Below are 20,302 nucleotides of genomic sequence, written 5' to 3'. Positions count from 1 at the left end.
CAATGGTGAAGCGGCTTGACTCGTGTAGTATCTGGGGTATTATTTTTTTGAAGATATTGCCAATTTGGATAATTTTTTAGATTCAGGAAGTACATTTATCAAGAACACTACAGCAGATGGTGGAATTTGAACTTGTGTTCAGCTCTAACTACTATACCATCTGCTGCAGCCCATCTGTCTGCATTGTAATATCCTATATATGACTGATAACCCTCTACAGGTGCTCCATGAAAATCATGTTTTGGTGGAGGAGATGCTGGTCTAGTGTGTAGGGCTGCTGTCTTGTTACCTGAAGGTATTGGGCTCAAATCTCACTGCCGTAGTACCCTTGATCAAGGTGTTTGTTACTTCTTTTGTCCCTTCTCAAGAAATTTGAACATGAAAGTGTTAATATGAAAGATATTTAATGTAGTGTGTTGTACGTAAATTGGGTTTAAGATGATGCCATAGCACATTTTTATGTTCTGCATTGTTGGATTTAAATAGCTTTTCATTTTTTCCTCTGAGACTTCCTTGTTAATAACAGTAAGATAATGCTAAGAACCTCATTAGTTGCGCAACTGCTTATATTTTCTTATTACTGTATGGTAGGTATTTACTAGTCAGTGTGGTACATGTTACAGTGTCTGCTAGCAGTGTAAATCCCCCCCCCCCCCAACCTTGATTATACTCAAAGGTGGAGCTGTGCTGTCACTCTTGTTCTGCTGTGCCCTTGAGCTGCATCAGGGGTCAAGTGCTCTCCGGCTCAGGGTTTCCCTGCTAAGTGGTGAGGTAAGTCTGCGGGGGCGGCGAGCATGGAACAGGAACGCGGCTCTCCCTGAGCATAAGCGCTGACTGGAAAGTGCCAACTTCCCCCGCTGAGAATCCTTGCATCTCTGAGCCCATCATTTGGTCGGCGCGTGGCGTGGCCCTGGTATCGAACCCGATTCACAGGGATTGCCTGCGCGACGTACTTTTACTGGCTGAGCCGCCCAAGAATGGAGCCGAGCACGGAAGGAGGAAAAGACACCGGTGTGACTCAATACCCTCGTGGTGCTTAGAGCCTCTTCATTTTTATTTAAAAGAGCATTGATTCTTCTGTAGGTTGAAAATCGATGTCGCTGTGAACATTTATTAATTTTGCAGAAATACATCTTTCAGAACAATATAAAAAGTGCATCACACTTCATATACAATTCTTGACTCGTCATCAAATGTATACCTACAGGTACATTACACTCGTAGCACCATGTAGGGCTGTTTATTATAGTAGCTACCTTTGCTACTGAAGGGCTCTCCATTGGAGCAGGAACAGAAATTCACTATAAATAGCTGTAAGTAATGGAAATTGTAGGAAATGTTAATTAGTTGTGCAACTGCAAAGGGTATTGTGAGGCTGAGAAGGGGGTAAGACCTGTTGATGACAGGAAGGGGTTGACTTGAGGTGCAGTTGTATTGGTAAAGAGGGTTTATGAATCCAGACTTCTAAAACTCTTCTCCTTATGGTTTTGGGTCACGTGTGGTACTATGAATTTATTTAGCTGTATGAACAGGTAAATAATTGTAAGAGACCGAAATTGTAACTCGCTTTGGAGAAAATCATTAGCTAAATATGTAATTTCAAGAATTTAATATATATTTATGTATTTATACAAATGTTTATGAAATATGGTACTGCATAGTAACGTTTATACGTATAGAAATATTGAATTATGCAGAACTATATATTGTAATATTTGTGTGTCTAAGTGATATTGATATATACCAATTAGCTACAACATTAAAACCACTGACAGGTAAAGTGAATAACTGATTAGCTTGGTACAATGGCACCTGTCAAGGGGTGGGATAGATTAGACAGCAAGTGAACTGTCAGTTCTTGAATTTGATGTGTTGGAAGCAGGAAAAATGGGCAAACGTAAAGATCTCAGCAACTCTGACAAGGGCCAAATTGTGAAGGCTAGATGAGTGGGTAAGAGGATCTCCAAAACGGCAGGTCTTTTGGGGTGTTCCCAGTATGCAGTGATTAGTACCTACCAAAAGTGGTCCAATGAAGGACAACCGGTGGAACCGGCAACAGGGTCATGGGCACCCAAGGCTCGCCGATGTCTGCGGGGAGCGAAGGCTAGCCCACCCGGTCTGACCCCACAGAACAGCTACTGTGGCACAAATTGCTGAAAACCTTAATGCTGACTGCCATGATAGAAAGGTGTCAGAACACACAGCTTGCTGCGTAGCCGCAGACTGGTCAGAGTGCCCATGCTGACCCCCGTCCACCTCCGAAAGCGCCTACAATGGGCACGTGAGCTTCAGAACTGGACCATGGAGCAATGGAAAAAGGTGGCCCGGTCTGATGAATCACTTTTTTTTCTTTCCTTTTAAGGTCACGCGGATGGCCAGGTGCGTCGTTAACCTGGGGAAGAAATGGCAGCAGGATACACTACGGGAAGTAAGCGATCCAGCGGAGGCAGCGTGCTGCTCTGGGAAATGTTCTTCTGGGAAACCTTGGGTCCTGGCATTCATGTGTTTGCTACTTTGACACGTACCGCCTACCTAAAGATTGTTGCAGACCACACACACCCCTTTATGGCAATGGTATTCCCCGATGGTAGTGGCCCTGCCACACTGCAAAAATTGTTCAGGAATGGTTTGAGGAACATGACAAAGAGCTCAACGTGTTGACTTGGCCTCCAAATTCCTCATATCTCGATCCGATCAAGCATCTGTAGGATGTGCTGGAAAAACAAGTCCGATACATGGAGGGCCTACCTCGCAACTTACAGGACTTAAAGGATCTGCTGCTAACGTCTTGGTGCCAGATACCACAGGACAAAGTGAAATATATTGTAATATGTCTTCATAAACTTATAAACATTCATATATATAAATGTGTAATACATATTATACAGTATATTGACATTGTCCATATTATCAGTAATATGATATTTACCACACACAGTTATTGGTAGGATAGGATAAAACTATCACTGTGAGGAAAGCAGCTCAAAGTAGGACAAGAAATTACAAAGTAAACAATAAGTGAGCATCTACGAGTTACACTCCAGCTCTACTCTTCTGTATACATGAGGGGTGTGTGTGGAATATGTAACCACTGCTCTTTATTGAATAAGGACAGAAACACAGCACAAGACGCCTCTGTTTACACACACGCTGCAGCCCCCCCCCCCCAATTTAATTTTCCGCATCTGCAGTTTGTCAGAGAGCCTCCCCAACAGGGACCTGTTATATATGTCAGTTATTTTTTTAAAACATTTATAGCTCATATAAAGTTAGTGGGCCTTTGTGAAGGTTATCAGTTATAGCTATTTTATCATCTGTACTAATAATGAGGTGAAAATGACACTTTAGGAATAACTCAGCAGAAGGGGGGCTATGAGTGTTTCAAGTGATTACAGTAATTCCCAGATGAGAAGTGCCTCCTTACTGTAACAACGATGATGATCGTCATGGCAATGGTTGGCACAGCAAGTAGCGCTGCTGTCTCACAGTGCCTGGGTGGTGTGAGAGGACATGGGTTCAATCCCCACTCAGTCTGTGTGGAGTTTGCATGTTCTCCCTGTGTCTGCGTGGGTTTCCTCCTACAGCCCAAAGACATGCTTTTCAGGTTCCACCATAGTGTGTGAGTGATCAAGAGAATGTGTTCCACTGATGTATGGATGAGTGATCCATTGTAAGTAGTGTAAGTCACGCACACAGCTTCTCCCAAGCAGGGTTGCGGCAAATCGGAGCCTAACCCAGCAACACAGGGCATGGGGCCGGAGGGGACACACCCAAGACAGGACACCAATCCATTGTAAGGTACCTCAAGCAGGACTCGAACCCCAGACCCACCAGAGAGGAGGTACAGGCCAAGCCCCCTGTGCCACCGTGCCCTCTGCAGTGTAAGTCACCCTGGTGAATAAGGTGTGTGGGCTGATAACACTACATAGAGTTCATTATAAGTGACTTGGAGGAAAACATCTGCTAAATAAATGTGATAATGATAATTGTATATAGTACATTTGAAAAACATCTTAAGTATCTTTAAATTATTTTAAAGTGAAGAAGAAATGTGTATGGGATCCAGCTCTTATGCAATTTGCCATAAATATGAGCACTAAAAACGCAACATAAAAAACAAGCAAATCTATTTTTAAGTGAACGTGAGGCAGGATCCTGGTGGCCCGAAGCCTATCCTAGAGGCCGCTTAGAGCGATTTGCAGTCACCGGTTTTTTCTTATGGACCAACACTGACCCCTGGTGGCCGATAAAGCATCACTCACTTTGGTAGTCTCGTGCAAAAATACAGACAAATGTAAATTATCGAGTAATTTGTAAGAATGTAAAAGGTGATTTTTTTAAGTAAGAAAACTTAATCGATGATCTATATTTTCTGTCTCATGCAGATTTTTTCCCGATTGTGGACTTACAGAACAGCGCTATCTGTCTCCTCTCGTTTTGGATACCGCGAGACACGGGCTTGTGTTTCCGGGGGGAAGAATGTCGGTGTGACACCTCTTTGGTCGTTAACGCGCATTCAAGGTTAGTAGGCGGTTGTGGGCAAATGTTGAATTCGTTCTAGAGCTGGAACTTGGGGCCTGAGGTGTGCGACGTTGTACTCTTATTGCATTTAACGTGCTGTGGGGTTTCTCTGGGCATGGAATAAATAATAGTAATAACAATAAGGAGTGAAACCAGCGCTACAGGAGTTCTACTCGTTTTGTTTATTAAAGAAACGAATGATTGATTATTATGATTATCATCATGTGTGAATCGGAGCACCACAACCCGTGACAACGTCGAACCGAATTGGACAGTAAAGTATGAAACCATTAGTTGACTGCGTTTCCGCTCCACCAAAAAAAGCAGCTCCTGGCTGTTTCTTTGTTGCGTTTAACAGTTTGTTCTCCTTCACTCTCTGTTTCGTTCCCATGATTACTAGCCGACAATGGCTTTGCGCTGTGTGGGTCCTCGCCGTTCCCTGCTCTCCCACAATGCACTGGGAGGGCTCTGGCCGCGCGCCAAGGCTGTCTGTAGCGGTGCCGCCGGATCTGAAGAAATCGAGAAGAAACTGCTGGCCTTTCCGGGTGGTTCCGTCGACCTGGTCAAGAAGGAGTGCGGAATTGCGGTTCTGACCATCAGTAACCCGGAGCGCATGAATGCTTTCTCAGGTGCGCCGACTCTCCTCACCAGCACCTGTTCCTTCACGCGTCTCGTCTCGTTCGTTCCCAGAGCGCCGTCACTCTCAACACGCTTTGCTCTGCCCTTCAGGTACCATGATGCTGCAGCTGCAGGAGCAGGTGACCCAGCTAGAAGGGTGGAGGGAGGGCAAAGGCCTCGTTGTCAGAGGCGCTGCCGGGACCTTCTGCTCCGGATCGGACCTCAATGCAGTCAGAGCCATCTCGAACCCCGAGGTAAGTCCCCGAAGGTGTGGAGAAGGTTCCCGCTGTACCTGCATGCGCAAAACGTGGCTGAAGCAAACGGACTCGGTCATTGTTCTCCTCAAGGCAACATGGCGCCCGATTCATGCCCACGTTTTCACGGCCTGTGTACGAGACCCATTTGCCGCCTTGCTTTTCCAGGATGGAGTAAAGATGTGCAAGTTCATGCAGGACACGCTGACCAGGCTGCTCAGGTACGAGTCTCTTACCCGTTCTGCTTGTACTGCGGCACCTCTTCTCTTCATGCATGTTTACATGCTTCCCTTGATTGATAATGGATGAGTGTGATTGAGGAACTGTTAGGACCAGTAATGAGGTTGGTGGGAGCACTACCTCTAATTACTGATACTTGAGTCATGCACAACACTGTTGATGAACCCCTGGATAGGTGTGCTAATGTGTACTGAATGAATGTTATAGGTTGCCCCTCATCTCTGTTGCTCTTGTGGAGGGAAGGGCTTTAGGGGGCGGGGCAGAGCTCACCACTGCCTGTGATTTCAGGTAAGTTTATTATTGCATGTTTATTTACCTGATACTTCTCTCCAAAATGACTTACTGTTCAGCTACTTCACATTTATTAACTTAGCTGATGCTTTTCTCCAAAGTGTCCACTGTTAAAGTTACAATTGTTTACCCATTTATACAGCTGTGTAACTATACTGGAGCAATTGCGGGTAAGTATCTTGCTCAGGGATACTATAGCCAGAGGTTGGGACTGAACCTGCGACCTTCGGGTCCGAAGGCAGCAACTCTAACCACTATGCTAATGGCTGTCCTTGCTTAAGGGTGAGTTACTCATTTATACAGCTGAGTACCTCGATCAAGGACCTGACAGCGGAAACCTGCAAAATCACTGTCTCCCCAACCTGCACGCATACAGGGCTGTGGGACTCGAACCCCAGACCCACTGCAGAGCGGGCACAGGCCAAGTCTGCTGCGCCACTGGGGCCCTCCCACCAACCCTCTGTTGTTTTGAAATGTTTAAGCAGCAGCAAGGGTTGTGTGGAAGGAAGGCACAACAGCATGTGGCATAGTGGTTAGACCTTCCCACACTTGGCTCAAAGGACCCAGTCTTCCCTGAAACCACCTGCTGTAGCTCTTTTGAAGGTATTAAGTCCTAAATACATTTACCTGATGTTTTTCTCTAAAGTGACTTTTAATTATTTATCCATCTATGCAGCTAGGTAATGTTACTGGAGCAATTTTAGGGTAAGTACCTTGCTCAAGGGTACTATAACTAGAGGTGAGACTTGAACCTGCTGGCTTTGGGTCCAAAGGCAGCAGCTCTAACCACTAGACTACTGGCTGCCTTCTGTCCCAGTAGCGTACCATAACAGTGTAAAAGGTTTTTGAGAAAAGTGTCAGGTAAGTAACTATGCACATCCAGACACTAACGTGGTGCAACTGTCAACAGGCTGATGACCCCGGGCAGCGAAATCCAGTTTGTGCACAAGCACATGGGTCTTGTTCCCGGCTGGGGAGGTGCGGCAAGACTTGTGCGCATCGTGGGCAGCCAGAATGCCCTGAAGTTGCTGAGCGCTGCACAGAAAGTGAATTCCAGCTATGCAGAGCAGATCGGACTATCAGATGGGGTTGTGTCCCCCGAGGGGGGGACACTGGTCCAGACTGAACGGTGGCTCAGCAGCTTCGCCGGAGGTCCTGCCCCTGTGGTCCGTGCTGTGAAGAAAGTGGTGCTGTCTGGAAGAGAACTTCCACTTAGTGATGCGCTTGTGGCAGAGAGAGACATTTTTGGAACTGTGTGGGGTGCGCCCACTAACCTCGAAGCCCTTGCCCGCAAGTCCAAGCATAAATAAAACTGCAATAACACACAACTGTGAAGTTTTAATATTGTTTTTCTGTGTCATCAACACCACATCCTCTGAACTTTTTCGGCTTGCGTTCCACTGCAAAAACAGGCAGCTTTTCACTCCTGGCTCTGTGGAGTTTGTTTACATGCGATGGGTTGCATATTTTAGGAGAAAATACATTCATGTACTTTTAACACACTGCCTAATGTTTTAGTGTCCCTAAGGTATGAGCGAAGTTCTATTTTTGATCAAAACAGGACCACACAAATATGGTGAGGCTTACTCGGTCCACGATGAAGTAAACCCGCAGTCACAAAACAATGTGGGCCAAATTATCCATTAACTATACTATTTCAGAGACGGTGTAAAAACGATGCTTTGTTGCAGTAAACAAGGAGCTTTCTACCACTCTGTGGTCATAGAGCTAAAAAGGAACGGGGAAGTGACAAACATACGCACTTTATTTTTAAATTTACAAATTCGTTAAAATACTACAACGAAGCAAAATTACACAAGCACTTCTTGTAACATGAAAGACGCATATGGATGTGATGAATGTCAAGAGAAATTAAAAGTATTTCACTTACATCCATGGCTCAATTAAGATGAGCTATTCTGGATATGCATCAGTTCTTCACCATGTCCTCTGCAGTCATTTCTTCTCGCAAGACAGATTGAAACAAAACTATTTAAACCAGCTTCTGAAGCCAAAACTGCTGCTTGTTGCAACATATGCTGTTGGGACCCTTCTTCACATCATGAAACCAGCCAAGAGATGAATGTGAATGTACCACCCAAAGACCATGTTGTGCTCATGAAACAACACTGTATCATATTTATTAGGGTTTCCGAGAGGTAAGAGAACCAGCTTGAGATATAGTGACTGCCTCCTGTGGACAAACAGCTTGCAAGTTCAGCACTGTTAGCTTAGGATAAGCAGCAGAACTCAAAGGCAAAACAGGGTAATTTCAATAGGAGGCTTCTCCTTCGCGTGACGAACTTTTGTCATCTGATTGAGCTTCTCCATTACTGTGAAATACTGCAGAGTGTCCTTAAGAAAGCTGGATGCGGGTGATGACCAGTCACATGCTGGCGCTCCATGGTTAGCAAGTTCACACTTCTGTCACTGAGCACTGGCCATCTGGTCTTCTGGAGCTTGCACTGCTGCTGCTGGTGGTGGGAGCGCCACCTGGAGGTGACCTCTCTGTCTGGTTTTCCCTCAAGTGCATGTGGTCAAGATTAACCATAAACCTCAGTCTCTGCCTGCTGCTCCAAGCTCCTTCCTGCTGACCTTCTTCGTTCTCTCGCTCCTCCTCCTCTTCGCTATCGCTTTCTGATGCAGATTCATTCACAGAGGTGTTTGGCGTTGAAGAGAGTCTCGATGGAGAGTTCAGGCCTTCACCTGCCTCTTCCTCACCCTCTCCATATCTGACCTGGTCACGGGCCTCAGAGTGACCAATATGTAGCTGGGAGAAAGAGCTTTCCAAGGAGGTGCTCGCATCAGCCCGGGAAGCAGAGGGATTGATGGACTGAGCTCCGAGCGAGGTAGGAGGTCTTACTTGAGCGGGCCTTGGGCCCACGCCTGACCCCTGAAGGCCTGGGGTATCCGCCCCATCAGCGGAGCTTTCACGCACCTGCGATGCTGTCTCAGTGTCTAGCCGCAGCCCAGCCACACCCTTCTTGGGGATACCCACCACATCCCGTTTCATTTTGCGCCTCCGCCCGTGTTCGTTGCGCCTGTACTGCACCATGTTCTCCAGGTCAGCTACATAGAGGAAGCCCGCGATCAGCATCTCTGTACTCTTCTTGCCCTTGGAGAAGGCGTCCTCAAGCTCACGGCTAGTGCGCTCATCATACTGCCACCAGCCATTGCGGCCCTCGTAGTACCACGCGTACTCTCCTTGGTCTCGCCCTGCCATCTTTAGCTCCTCTGGAGACAGTAGCGTGGGCCGCTCCAGGAAATCATCTGGCACCTCACGCCTGCAGAGTGCACAACGCTTACTCTGCCAGGAAGCACCCTTCACGCACAAGAAGCAAAAGACATGTGTGCAGGGTAGTTGCACGGCATGCACACACGTCTGCAGACAGATGGCGCACTCAGGTACGACAGGGGTGGGACCGCTTGGGCTCAAGCGCACGTCGCCGCCTCCCTTTCGGCCTGACGCGAGGGAGTTCACGGAGTGGTCTACTTCGCTGCAGCCAGCCATCCTGCCGAAAGTCAGAGAGAGAGCAGAGGCCTGTTGACACACCCACCCACCTCTAAGAATCAACTTGTTTTGTAAGAGTGTGACTGTGTGTACTTTTATGGCAGGGGGTGTAAGCCCTGAGGAGCAGTTTCACCCAATCTCCTCTTTATTCCAGTAAGTGAGGTACCAGGTGATCTACACATTCCATCTGCTGACACTTTGATTCAAAGCAACAGTCTCTGATTTACGACATGTGCGACTTACAGCAACCTGGAGTTACGATGGCCATTCCCACCAACTTCATATTATTTTCTAGTCCCTATGTTTGGTCCCAATATCCAGTGAAGATGCTCCAGCTGCTGTACAATAACACCTGGCTAGCCACCATTTCTGCTGTTGTTTGGATCTTTGTTTTGATTCCCTTTTATTGACATTGCTAAGTCCAAAAAAAAAAAAAAAAGTGATGGTGCTGACACAAAAAGTCAGATTTAGAAATGAAACAGAGAAATAAAGAACACAGATTTAAAAACAAAAGTGGAAAATAGTACATGAAAATATTGTTGCTACTATAGAAAATATTGTAGTTACTATATTTGTATTTACTCTATTTTAGTATTTTAACATGAAAAATACATGAAAGCTGTGAAAAGTGTAACAAAACCCTACGCTAGTACTGTACAACGTAGCATTCATGCATGTTAATTGTTCATATATCGTGGTTTTTATAAACAATATAAGTGAGATTCGACTTACGACCAGGTCGTCGTAAACGCTATATGACTTATTTTGCCGGAAACGTCGTTAGATTCAAATTTCTTCAGAAAGAGGAACGGCGGGTGGGGGGGTTGTGAACGGCACGAGCGGCGTAGTGTGTAACACAGCAGAGGAGACGCATTAGCATCGTTGCTAACTGCCCGCAGCGGCAATCCAGAGGGGGGCGCCATAACAGCCGCGCGTTGATACCGTCTATGAACGAACGAACGAACGACAAAATACATACATACATACATACATACATACATACATACATACATAGACAGACAGACACAGAAACAAACAGCGGGGACTGACATTTTTGGAAACCTGTGTGTCCACGGTCCAGTCACCCAGCCGGACGCGCGCGCGGTTCCGCGCAGCCGCGCTGCTCCGTCCACCCGAACGCGCTGAGGCGTTGCTTTCCTCCCGGCTGTGTCGAAAGCCACACACTCTCGTCAAGTACGTCTCCGGCACGACCGAAAGCGGTAAACCACTGTTATCGCGCGTACAAACCGCAATAATTACTCAGCGACGCACCACTTCACGCACTTCGCTCAACAAAACCCCGAAGATGGAAGCGGGTGCGTCACCGCTGCGTCACCGCACCCGCGTTTCCGGTGGGCACGCGCCGCAAAGAGAAGCTACGCCTGTGCGTTCTACGTACGTACGTACGTACGTCGATCTCTTCTTGCAAAATTCAATGTTTTGAATGGCGGGCGATAGCGCCGCCTCGTTGTCGCAGGAAAAGAAAATGAATGAGAAAATGTCAAGTTATGTAGCTGCACTTGTATATTATAATAATCATTCCAGCACTCAGTGTACTCTCCTATCTTTTGTCCCAGTTTTGATACTGCAGCCAGTTTTCATCCTAGTGGCAGTACAGCACTACTACTAGCTGTTTATTTCATTTGAATCAAAAGCCCCGCCAGAGCGACACCAAACAACAAATAATAAAAATATATCTATACTCTCCACGCAGTACAACACGTACAGTGCCATAATTATCCTAAAATGTCTTAACAGCTCGAATAAACTCGTGATGTAATGGGTGGAAAAACAGGAATAAAAGTCTGTCACAGACAAAAATCTGACATAAACACGCATTTAGGCGCTTTACACATAATGGAGGTCGACATGCCAACAACGTGTGCATTTCATTCCGAGAACCCCTCAAGTATTATTTTTTGTTAAAAACCAGTACTTCATGTTCCTTCATTGTGGCAGATTTTTTTTTTTTTTAGTTTACAGCTGTGCGTTTGTGCTGTGAAAATGGGTAATATATAACTTATTTTTCACCACACCAGGTAATTACTCATTAATAAACTGATTTCTTACCACTGAGCACATTAATTACCAGTTAAGGTTAAAATATTTGTCAGATACTGCAAGGAAAATACCCTTCTTTACTGTATAGTTATAAAAAACATACTTGTACAGTTTTCAACAGATTCCAACTTGTAAAGCTCAGGAATGTATAATACTTCAAATTAAAAATTCAGATTTATTTGTTTTTCAAAAAAGAAATGCAACATTTATATAAGGAGGAACTTTTCTCCTTACTTGGAAAAAGTGGCGATATTTTACAACACCTCAGTGAAGCTGAATTCATTAGATTGTTATAATAAAATTAATACGCACACAAGGTTGGAAAAAAAATCTTTTTTTTTTCTTTTTTTTTTTTTTTTTACAGCTTTTCGAAAAAATTTATCAGGGCTTCTTTGTCACCCAAAAACTGGATAATACCTGTGGAGCTGAAAAATCAAGGTAAAATCAAGAACACTGCTCACATGTCCTGTGTACTTGTAAAACTTTTAGAATGGCATTAAAATTGAAAGCCATAGCCAAAAATATTGTACAATTATAAGTATTAAACAATAGCCCCCCCCCCCCCCCCCTTTCAGGTGAGTACCAGTTTGTAGGAGTTTCACAGTCACTGATTGTTTCCATGGTGGAGGGTGCGAGAAAGTGTAAACATCCCTCCTGGGAAACACAGGCAGAATATGAAAGGCACACGAAAGATGGCTCCTTGGTCATGCACGTTCTGTATTTCACAGTTCGGTCATCAAGAGCCTTCTCAATAGCTTCTCTCGGTCCATCTCCATCTTCAGTGTGTCGGGACTGTAAGAGATTTAGGAATGAAACAAGCTTAAATACACCATACTTGCGTATTTATATTTGAACAGTAAGAATAGAAGTGCAGTAATATTTTATTATTATGCCCTTAATCATGATTTTTGTCAGGAAGAGCAAAAAGAGGAACGGGTCAAACGAAGCACATTGTAGTCGTCGTCGTTCAGTTCTGTTGAGGCTGTACTGACACTTATGGACCATAAATGTAAAATGCTTCTAGAATGTTCCCTAGTTCTGTTTTGTCCATAGACTTTAAAGGCGTATATCTCTCCGATTGCTAACTGCCCTTCTTTCTCCAGTTTTCCTAAAGGTTTTTTTTTTTTTAAAACCTGTACTGCTTTTTCCCACTTTCATGTCCATATAGAATTTCTTTAAGTTTAAACTTCTTTATTGTGTCTGCTTCAGCACAATTCAGGTTCTTTTCCAGATCTTTGAAGTGCTACACTCTGGCATATTTCTTGACTGAAACATCCATTATTGTTGACCACTGATGGAAAAAGGTAATACATGGAAAAATCTTTGTTCTTCCTCAGTAGTATTGTGTAGTCCTATAAGGAGAGTATGGAAGTGATTTACCATTGCCTTCTCCTGATTACTGAAAATGCTCATGTGCAGGCAGCGGGAGAGATGAAGAAGAACACCGAACCCTGAATACTACTACAGGACAGCTCACCTGTATGTGGGGTGTTCGTGAAGGACCATAAATACAAATCAACAAAAGGCTGGGTCTCTGCAACGTATAAATGCAAAATATCACATAATTAGTGATAGGAATTAGCACTGCTTACCTGTCTGGGTGGGTCGTGTCACAGGGTACTAAATGTGGGACAGGTCCTTTAATGAAAGGCAGAGGCTTGGATGGAGATAAGGGGTGGTGACAGCACTGCACTCCAAGTTCCATCAATGCAAGCTCTGCCTAAAAACAAATGCCATGGGAGGCTCAGTTAAATAAACTGCTGCGAAGGTAAATTATAAAGAATATATCAGTTACAATTTAAACCTTTCATTTTTATATTTCAGTTTTGCAAGTTGTTGCACCATTTAGACCAAAGTGCGCTAAAATGGACAAAATCTTTATGTTTCTTGAATTTGCTTCAGTTTAAACACTTTATATTTTTTTCACAGGAGCGCTATACTTTTCTGATAACGAATTTTCAAAAGCTGTACCAGGTTCAAGTAGAGTGAGTGAGGGGGTACAGAATTCGTTGATCACTGATGGTAGTATCTACTAGACATCAGGTAAAACACACACACACACCACACTCTCATGTTTGTAACAGCTTTGTTTCGTGAGAAGCAAAAGTTTTTAAATAGAGTTATTACAATTCATACTAAGTTGGCCATCTGCGTTTGGTAACCTGTAACATTTTACCTGGGTCAATGAGCATTTATGTTTTTACTCTACCAAGTGCTTTGGTTCTATCTATTCAAGTTTTCTCTCTTAAGAAGGTTGGGGAATAAGACATAGGGTAGCCTTAGCAGCATCTGAAATAATTGCAACTAATATTCTTCCTATAAAGAGTGAAATTAGAGAAATCATAGGTGCTCATTACAGGTACGTATATAATATGCAATATTACTACAATGGGAGCCAGATCCTTTAGAGACCACTGAAATAAAGCATACAAATGACAATGGTATTTATAACGGTACAAATTTAAACAGTGTCACGTTGAAAAGGGCCTGAAGCTGAATTGTGTCTGTGACTAAATCCCACATATTTCATATTGTAATAAACACTGTCACAACTATGAGTGCTCTCCTATGTATCCTTTATTCTGGCCAAAAAGATAAGATTTCCTGAAAATCCAGAGTGAACCAAGTGATTAATTGCTGCTTTTCATTGTTTTATTAATTTTAGTGATTTGATTATTTTAATTCAGTAACACAATAACTAATTTAAAAGTTTTAACATTTAACCACAGGGGGCTGAAGAACCATTTGAAAAGAATTGCTTTCTTTAATCAGCTTGCGTTTTCTGCTCTAAACGTGTTTTTTTTGTAGGAAGTCTGCCCCTAGGACCAGTGAAATGTGACTCTGTTCTCTTGCAGTTGGGGAGAGCTCTCCTCAGGTGTTGGGATTTTTATTTTTTTTTTGGGTACTATATCTATACGGTGCATTTGTGAAATCATATATGAGTTGAAGTCATATGCAAAGGCCAGTGCACAAGAGTTCTGTGTGAATATGCTCCAGTGGAGAACAGGTCCCGCATTGTAACAAATACATACTTAATATTACGCTTTGAAACCTTTCTTGCTGATATTAAACATTTTAAAACTTAATTCAATCTGCCCCAACCTCCAGTGTATTGACAGTGCCTTTTGTGACTGTGAAGAGGTGTGGAAGGTCCAACATTCAGTTCATCATCTGTGCAGGAAGACTGAGTTGCAGATGGACTTGACACCAGATGAAATCTTGAGGGGATGAACTTCGGCACTACGAAGGCATTAACCATCTGGATGTAGGTCAAAGTGCATCCCTCCTGATCTCTTAACTGCTCTGTCAACGTGCATCACATGCACCCGTCATGATCTTTTCTGTATTTCCAATCAGTTCTATTTCCAGCTACTGATATAACGTATATCTATGCTTCTACAATCATGTCTGTTGGTGAAATGCACTTCTGTTTACTCTGAGTTGCATATCACATTGGACAAAAGCATCTGCTATATTAATAAATGAAAAAGTAAACAATCATTCTTCTCATATACTCTCAGCACATGTTGGCCCTCTTTATGTCAAACTTGCATAAGATAAAAGCATTCCCCAAGAAAGCTTTGTTAAAGGCCTGAAGGATCTGGACTTTAGTATTTACTTCTCACGTATGCAAAGAAGGTTGAGAGAAAGCTGAGGTGTCTCAGAAGATGTTTTCACCTTCCAGGTGTCAAAAGCAGGAAAACCTTGCACCAGATGTGCTGTTCCGCTTACCATTAACACCCCGTTTGATCCTCTAGGACTCTCTCTATCCATAAGCATATAAGGTAGGTCTCTCTTGGAAAGTATTTCTGAAAGAGCTTGACCAAATCAAGGTCCTATGGATGTGTTTAGATCTCCATGTTACTCATTCATGCAAAAAGGAAAGAAGTGTGTGTCTTTTGTGACATATTTACAGATGCTGTTGTTTCATCTCAGAACTGCAAATACAAGTGGTAGTACAGATGTTTTTATGTTTGGCAAGGCCAAACTTGTTGTGTCTTAAGATTACTGCTCCCAGGCTTGAGTTGTGTGCTACTGATATGGCTGTGGACATAGCAGAAGCACTTATGAATGAAATCAACACCAAACTGGATGCTGCAACATTCTACTCCGACAGCAAAATTTATGTGAACAATGGGATGCAATACATAAGGAGGCCAATGCATCCAAATCAGTGGCAGCATATCCCTTTTGACCAAATCCCTGCTGATCATAGCTCAGTAGCAATTCCAGGAGACATTTTGCCTTACAGCAAATGACTAACAGGACCATCTTTCTTGTACAAGTCAACAGTTGAAGAGACTCATTCACTGTCATGATTTGTCTTTGTCAACCCTGCCACTGAGATCTCCTCCCTAGGATGATTAATGTCATTTAGATGTCCAAGACGATTGGAGCCCAAAATATTTGAGAGATTCTTAAACAAGAAATACCGAGCCATCCTATTGCTGGTATGAGAACTACATTAAGAGTAAGGGGCACTGCAGTCCAATTGCATCCCCTTCTCCCTTTTGGAGGCATGTGTAGGGTTCTAAGAACCGTTCCATGGAAAAGGTTCACATGGCTCAAGTCCTCCTGTGGCCTTGAACTCCATCATCCCTTTGGCAGTAACTCCACCCACATAAAGTTTGTGGATGGCTGGATCAGGTGGCCAGATGTTGCCTGGACCTCAAACCCATGCGGATGAGTTTCACAGCTTCCTTACAGGGTGTCTGAAGGAACACAAGGGTGGGGCTAACAAATCCAGGCGGAATTTTTTCAGACTGATACTGCTGCAGTCAGGGGAGACAAACAATGGTGAAGCCTTGGTCAACTGTGTGTAAAGCACCTGGGCAAAGTATGATGAAACTAAGGAACTCTTGACTAGTCACTCTAGCTAGCATCACTTGGTTCATTGGGTCTTCCTCCTTGAGTCATTTACTTTTTCTAAAACAAAGGCTCCAATAGCCATAAGCAGTACAATAATCCACTCCAGCATCTCAACAAATATATAAACTTACCTGATTGTTGAAATAGGAGGTTTAGTAATTCCTTGTATTTTGAATTTTGGGTCAGAAGCCAGTATCATGTTAGGACCATACAGATAATGTGATGCTTAAAAAGAAACTCATAGAAGGGTAGGCAGAGATAATAATACAAAGTCCTGGTTTGGGTCAAGAAAGCTTTTCTCCTGCATGGAGCAGTCCAGATAAGGGCTTAAGAGCCTTTAATCAGTATTTTTATGAATGGATGGTTTATAGCATAGCTACCTCTTTGCCTGGCAAGCGACAAGAACTGCCAGCAGTCCACAAATATCTTTCTTATTTCAAAGTTAGACATTCCTACAAAGTATGTAGAAAAACCCATTTCAAATATATATGAAATATATTACTGTAAAAAAAGGCTAATGATATTCTTCAACTGACCATTTTAATGGCTGTACATGCTATTGTCACAGCACTCTGTCTGTGCTGTGTTCAAGATCTCATTGTGATCCATTGCTTCTCAGAGGTGAAACTCGTTTGAAACTGCTCAGGAAATATCGTTTTCATTTAACCCTCCTGGGTTTTGTGACAGACAAACGGATCCAAAAAAGTCATGACATTGACAAAATCAGGGAGAACAACAGGATTTTGCAAACGTCTTCTCCTGCGTTTCACGTGTGACGCGGAATGTATTGAGGGTGGCTCCAGTCTTCAGGGTTATAGCATTGTATACATGTGTGCCACGTACTTTCCGAGCGTGCTATCTATATTTGGCAGTTTCCTTATACTTTATTCTGAGAACAATAAGAAAATTATGAATAATTAAAATAAAAATGAAATTTTATTTATAAAGCACCGTTCACATAAAGATGTACACAACCCAAAAGAAAATACACTAAAATAAATACACGTAGAATTATAAAAACATAAATACGATGCAGAATAAAACCAAAATGTAAAAAATACCAAAAAAACTACTAAAAAATAATTACAATGAACAAAATGTATTTATACATTATAATACTGTCATGTACTGTGTAGCACATGCTAAGCATGTAATTTAAAAGTGACATTTGACAGCTGAATCTCTGATCTGGTCAGATCTTGTATTGTGTTCCACCTTTGAATATAAAAACAGAACACAGCTTCAGCCCCTGATTTCCGGTGTATTAATAAGATGCAAATGTTTTCCCTGTAGGTGGTGTATTGATGGGCACACTGTTTAGAGTTTTCAGACAGGTCAGCAAATTAAAGCCATGTACATACAGTGCAGAATCGATGCTACTGATGTTTTTTTCTATGCTTGTACCAATAGTCTTGCTCCTGAATATTGTAGAAGGTATCGCCTTTCAATTATCTGTTTTACATTACCAGGATATTTAATATGTCAAACATTTTGCACTGTGTACATTGTTTAAACGACTGGCAAGTTCATTTTACGCTGTAATCCCCACGGTTACCAGGGGGCTGTGAGGAGTTCTTAACCATGCGGTCGATGGAAAATAATTTCCATATATATTACATCAGAACTTGTGTACATAATGAAATATGCTGAGCTGAAAATTTGGCAATACAGACTATTTAGAATTATGCTTCATCTCCAAAGACAGCTCAAGTTAAAGGTTTGGACATGATTTGCATAATGGTCTTATGGTCATTGTTATATTCCATGATTTGATTTCTGCTATTCTTGGTCCAAGGCATACATTAATAAAAATAACAAAAATTAAAGTAATTAAAAAGCAATTTAACGAAAATTAAAAGAAAAAAAAAATCTTTAAAAAAAAAAAAAAAAAAAAAAAAAAAATCACATAAATTCTTATACTGAGTTAAATAAAATTAGCAAACAAACAAAACATCAGCATTAGTTTGTTAAAGATTCAACAGGCTTCCGTTTACGTTTCCGGCCACTGTAAACGCTAAGAAAAGTGAACTCGGTGAGTATTGCGGATAAGTTGTGCCCCATGCAGAAATGGCTAATCATGGGTTTAGCTGGTGCAGAAACGGCAGATTTATGGAAAAAAAGCAACAGGAAGATGTGGCAAATGTGAGCGGTGCTACGAAGCAGGGCAGACCATGTGCAGATGCTTACATTTAGTGAAAATATCTCATAACCTGACAGATATTTCCACTTCAACATAGTGAGATTTTGTCTTTTTAGATGCTTTTTGTTTTAAAAAAAAAAAAAAAAAAAGTCATATCAAAGATAAATCACTTACAGTGGTATAAAAAGTACTTGCCTTCTTCCAATTTTCCCTACATTTGCAGCTTTTTCACGTTAAATTTGATCAAATCTCAGATCTAGTAGAATATGCATGGAGCCTGAGAGAGAAGTGACACCACTCGCTTTCCTTAACTGCTTGTACAAGTTACCCAGGGGACCATTAATGTTTTTTTGTGAGCAGAGGTTTCTACCTTGGCATTCTCTGGTGTACCGCGCTTTTCGCACAGCGTTTTTCCTCACTGGGGAGTCATGAAGTCGCGTTGAGGCAAGAAAGGCCTGCAGTTCCCTACATGATGTTCTGGAGTCTGTCTGGAGCTCATTACTCTTTCTACGCACAGCTCACGGAGAGACTTTGGCAATCTGGCCACTCCTAGGCAGACTGTTCAAAACTTCTGAAAACTTTCTCTCTTAGTGGAATTGACAGAAAAGATCTAAATTTTAATGTCAAAAAACCGCAAACATGGAGAAAACTGGAACTTCTACTTTTTCATAGCACTGCATTTTACTTTTGAGTCTGTAAATGGGGGGGGGGAATTACCTTTGGGTATATGGGTGGCTGGATCTGGTTGTCCAGTGAGCTTTCGGATGCTGTTTTACCTGTACTGCTTTGGGAGGAAATGGCAGCAAGCGCTGCAGGGAGGTCATCTTCATCACTATGGTTACTGTGAGGGGAAAAAAGACAACAAGAGGAAAAATACAAAAAAAACTTGTCCTCAAACTAAGACTAACCCCTGTTTATGGAATGCATTCACGTTTCTAACATTTTATAAAACTATTTAAAACAGAAAGCCTAACCCCTAACCCAAAACCATTATGAAGTACACTGTGAACTCACAAACTGTACTGTCGCACGAGTCTCTTCCTGCGATCTGATCTGACCGGTGGCTTTTCTGTGGCCAAGCTAGAAGAGGCCGAATCCTGGGATGAAGATGGAAACCTGCGTGGGCCCATAACGGACAGTTATCCAACAGGCCAAGTGGGTTACGCTGCCTTTGATAAGGAACGGCCAGTAGAAAAACAGCGGCTGCCCTAGGAACGTGTATAGGTATACCGTGGTTAGACTGACCTGCTGTTGTATTCCTGGCTAGTGGAGCTTCTTCTACAGTCCCCTTCAGCCATCACCTGAAAGGAACACTGGAGATGGGCTACCAGAAAAACAAATAATTGAGGTGTTCGGTTGTTTGCCGAGCTTGGCACTTAGGTTGCAAACGTTTCGTCCTCAGTCGAGGCGACATCGTCAACGCACACTGACGTTGGTGCTTTCACGCACAAGAGGTCCAAATTCAAGAGTCTGGAGGTCTGCAGCTCTGACTCCAATGTCAATGACCTCCTTGTGTCACTCGGAACTGCTCTATGTCGCTCGGCGTTCAAGAGGGGTCTTAAAACACAACTCTTCTCAGACTCATGGCTCGCTCGCCGGAATGAAAAGAAGCAGCAAGTTCCATTTACCTTGTTAGAAGGAGTAATTCTCTTACCTGTTGAAATAAATTCAATTTTCACTGTGATTTTTAATAAGGATCCCTTTAAGTTTCAATCTACAGTATGAGTTATGATCTGGTCCACCAGTCGTCCTTTTGCAGTTTTTGACGCAATTCTACGCTACCAAATAATCCAGGGC

At 42.9% G+C, this 20,302-nt stretch overlaps 3 protein-coding genes across 6 annotated transcripts in view; 1 reads left to right on the top strand and 2 right to left on the bottom strand.

Annotated features, from left to right (window-relative positions):
- The first annotated feature begins 4,444 nt into the window (after window positions 1-4,444).
- echdc1 (enoyl CoA hydratase domain containing 1) lies at window positions 4,445-7,288 on the top strand. 3 transcript variants are annotated; one of them, XM_018757171.2, is made up of 6 exons: window positions 4,445-4,521; window positions 4,922-5,150; window positions 5,251-5,393; window positions 5,562-5,614; window positions 5,841-5,921; window positions 6,835-7,288. In XM_018757171.2, the coding sequence occupies exons 2-6, from the start codon at window positions 4,928-4,930 to the stop codon at window positions 7,232-7,234; spliced, it is 900 nt and encodes a 299-aa protein (XP_018612687.2). In that variant the 5' UTR covers window positions 4,445-4,521; window positions 4,922-4,927; the 3' UTR covers window positions 7,235-7,288. The 3 variants fall into 3 exon arrangements, with proteins under 3 accessions (XP_018612687.2, XP_018612686.2, XP_029110165.1); XM_018757170.2 differs by having other exon boundaries at window positions 4,496-4,800; XM_029254332.1 differs by having other exon boundaries at window positions 4,511-4,582.
- Window positions 7,289-7,786: 498 nt separating this feature from the next.
- On the bottom strand, window positions 7,787-10,780 carry LOC108937327 (E3 ubiquitin-protein ligase rnf146-like). Its single transcript, XM_018757169.2, has 2 exons — window positions 10,486-10,780; window positions 7,787-9,436 (listed from the first exon to the last, which is right to left on the bottom strand). Coding segments are annotated over exons 1-2 (1,098 nt in total). The 5' UTR covers window positions 10,488-10,780; the 3' UTR covers window positions 7,787-8,340.
- A 1,371-nt stretch (window positions 10,781-12,151) lies between these two features.
- Window positions 12,152-20,302, bottom strand: part of epb41l4b (erythrocyte membrane protein band 4.1 like 4B) — a 53,540-nt gene continuing 45,389 nt past the window's right edge. For both annotated transcript variants that reach the window (XM_018757165.2, XM_018757166.2), the window contains exons 19-23: window positions 19,751-19,806; window positions 19,520-19,621; window positions 19,223-19,346; window positions 13,089-13,216; window positions 12,152-12,288 (exon numbers count right to left, since the gene is read on the bottom strand). In XM_018757165.2, coding sequence (XP_018612681.2) covers window positions 12,219-12,288; window positions 13,089-13,216; window positions 19,223-19,346; window positions 19,520-19,621; window positions 19,751-19,806 — 480 coding nt within the window. In that variant the 3' untranslated portion in view covers window positions 12,152-12,218. The remainder of the gene's footprint in view (window positions 12,289-13,088; window positions 13,217-19,222; window positions 19,347-19,519; window positions 19,622-19,750; window positions 19,807-20,302) is intronic.

The sequence above is a fragment of the Scleropages formosus genome, chromosome 8, assembly GCF_900964775.1.
Source record: "Scleropages formosus chromosome 8, fSclFor1.1, whole genome shotgun sequence".
Lineage (NCBI taxonomy): Eukaryota > Metazoa > Chordata > Actinopteri > Osteoglossiformes > Osteoglossidae > Scleropages > Scleropages formosus.
The sequence above is the reverse complement of the archived record's forward strand: the minus strand, read 5'-3'. Positions and strand labels throughout refer to the sequence as shown.

Excerpts from the sequence above, each read along its gene's own strand:
- echdc1 (XM_018757171.2), top strand. The coding sequence starts at position 4,928 with ATGGCTTTGCGCTGTGTGGGTCCTCGCCGTTCCCTGCTCTCCCACAAT. Across the intron at positions 5,151-5,250 it reads GCGCATGAATGCTTTCTCAG|GTACCATGATGCTGCAGCTG; the intron begins GTGCGCCGACTC and ends TCTGCCCTTCAG. Across the intron at positions 5,394-5,561 it reads GAGCCATCTCGAACCCCGAG|GATGGAGTAAAGATGTGCAA; the intron begins GTAAGTCCCCGA and ends TTGCTTTTCCAG.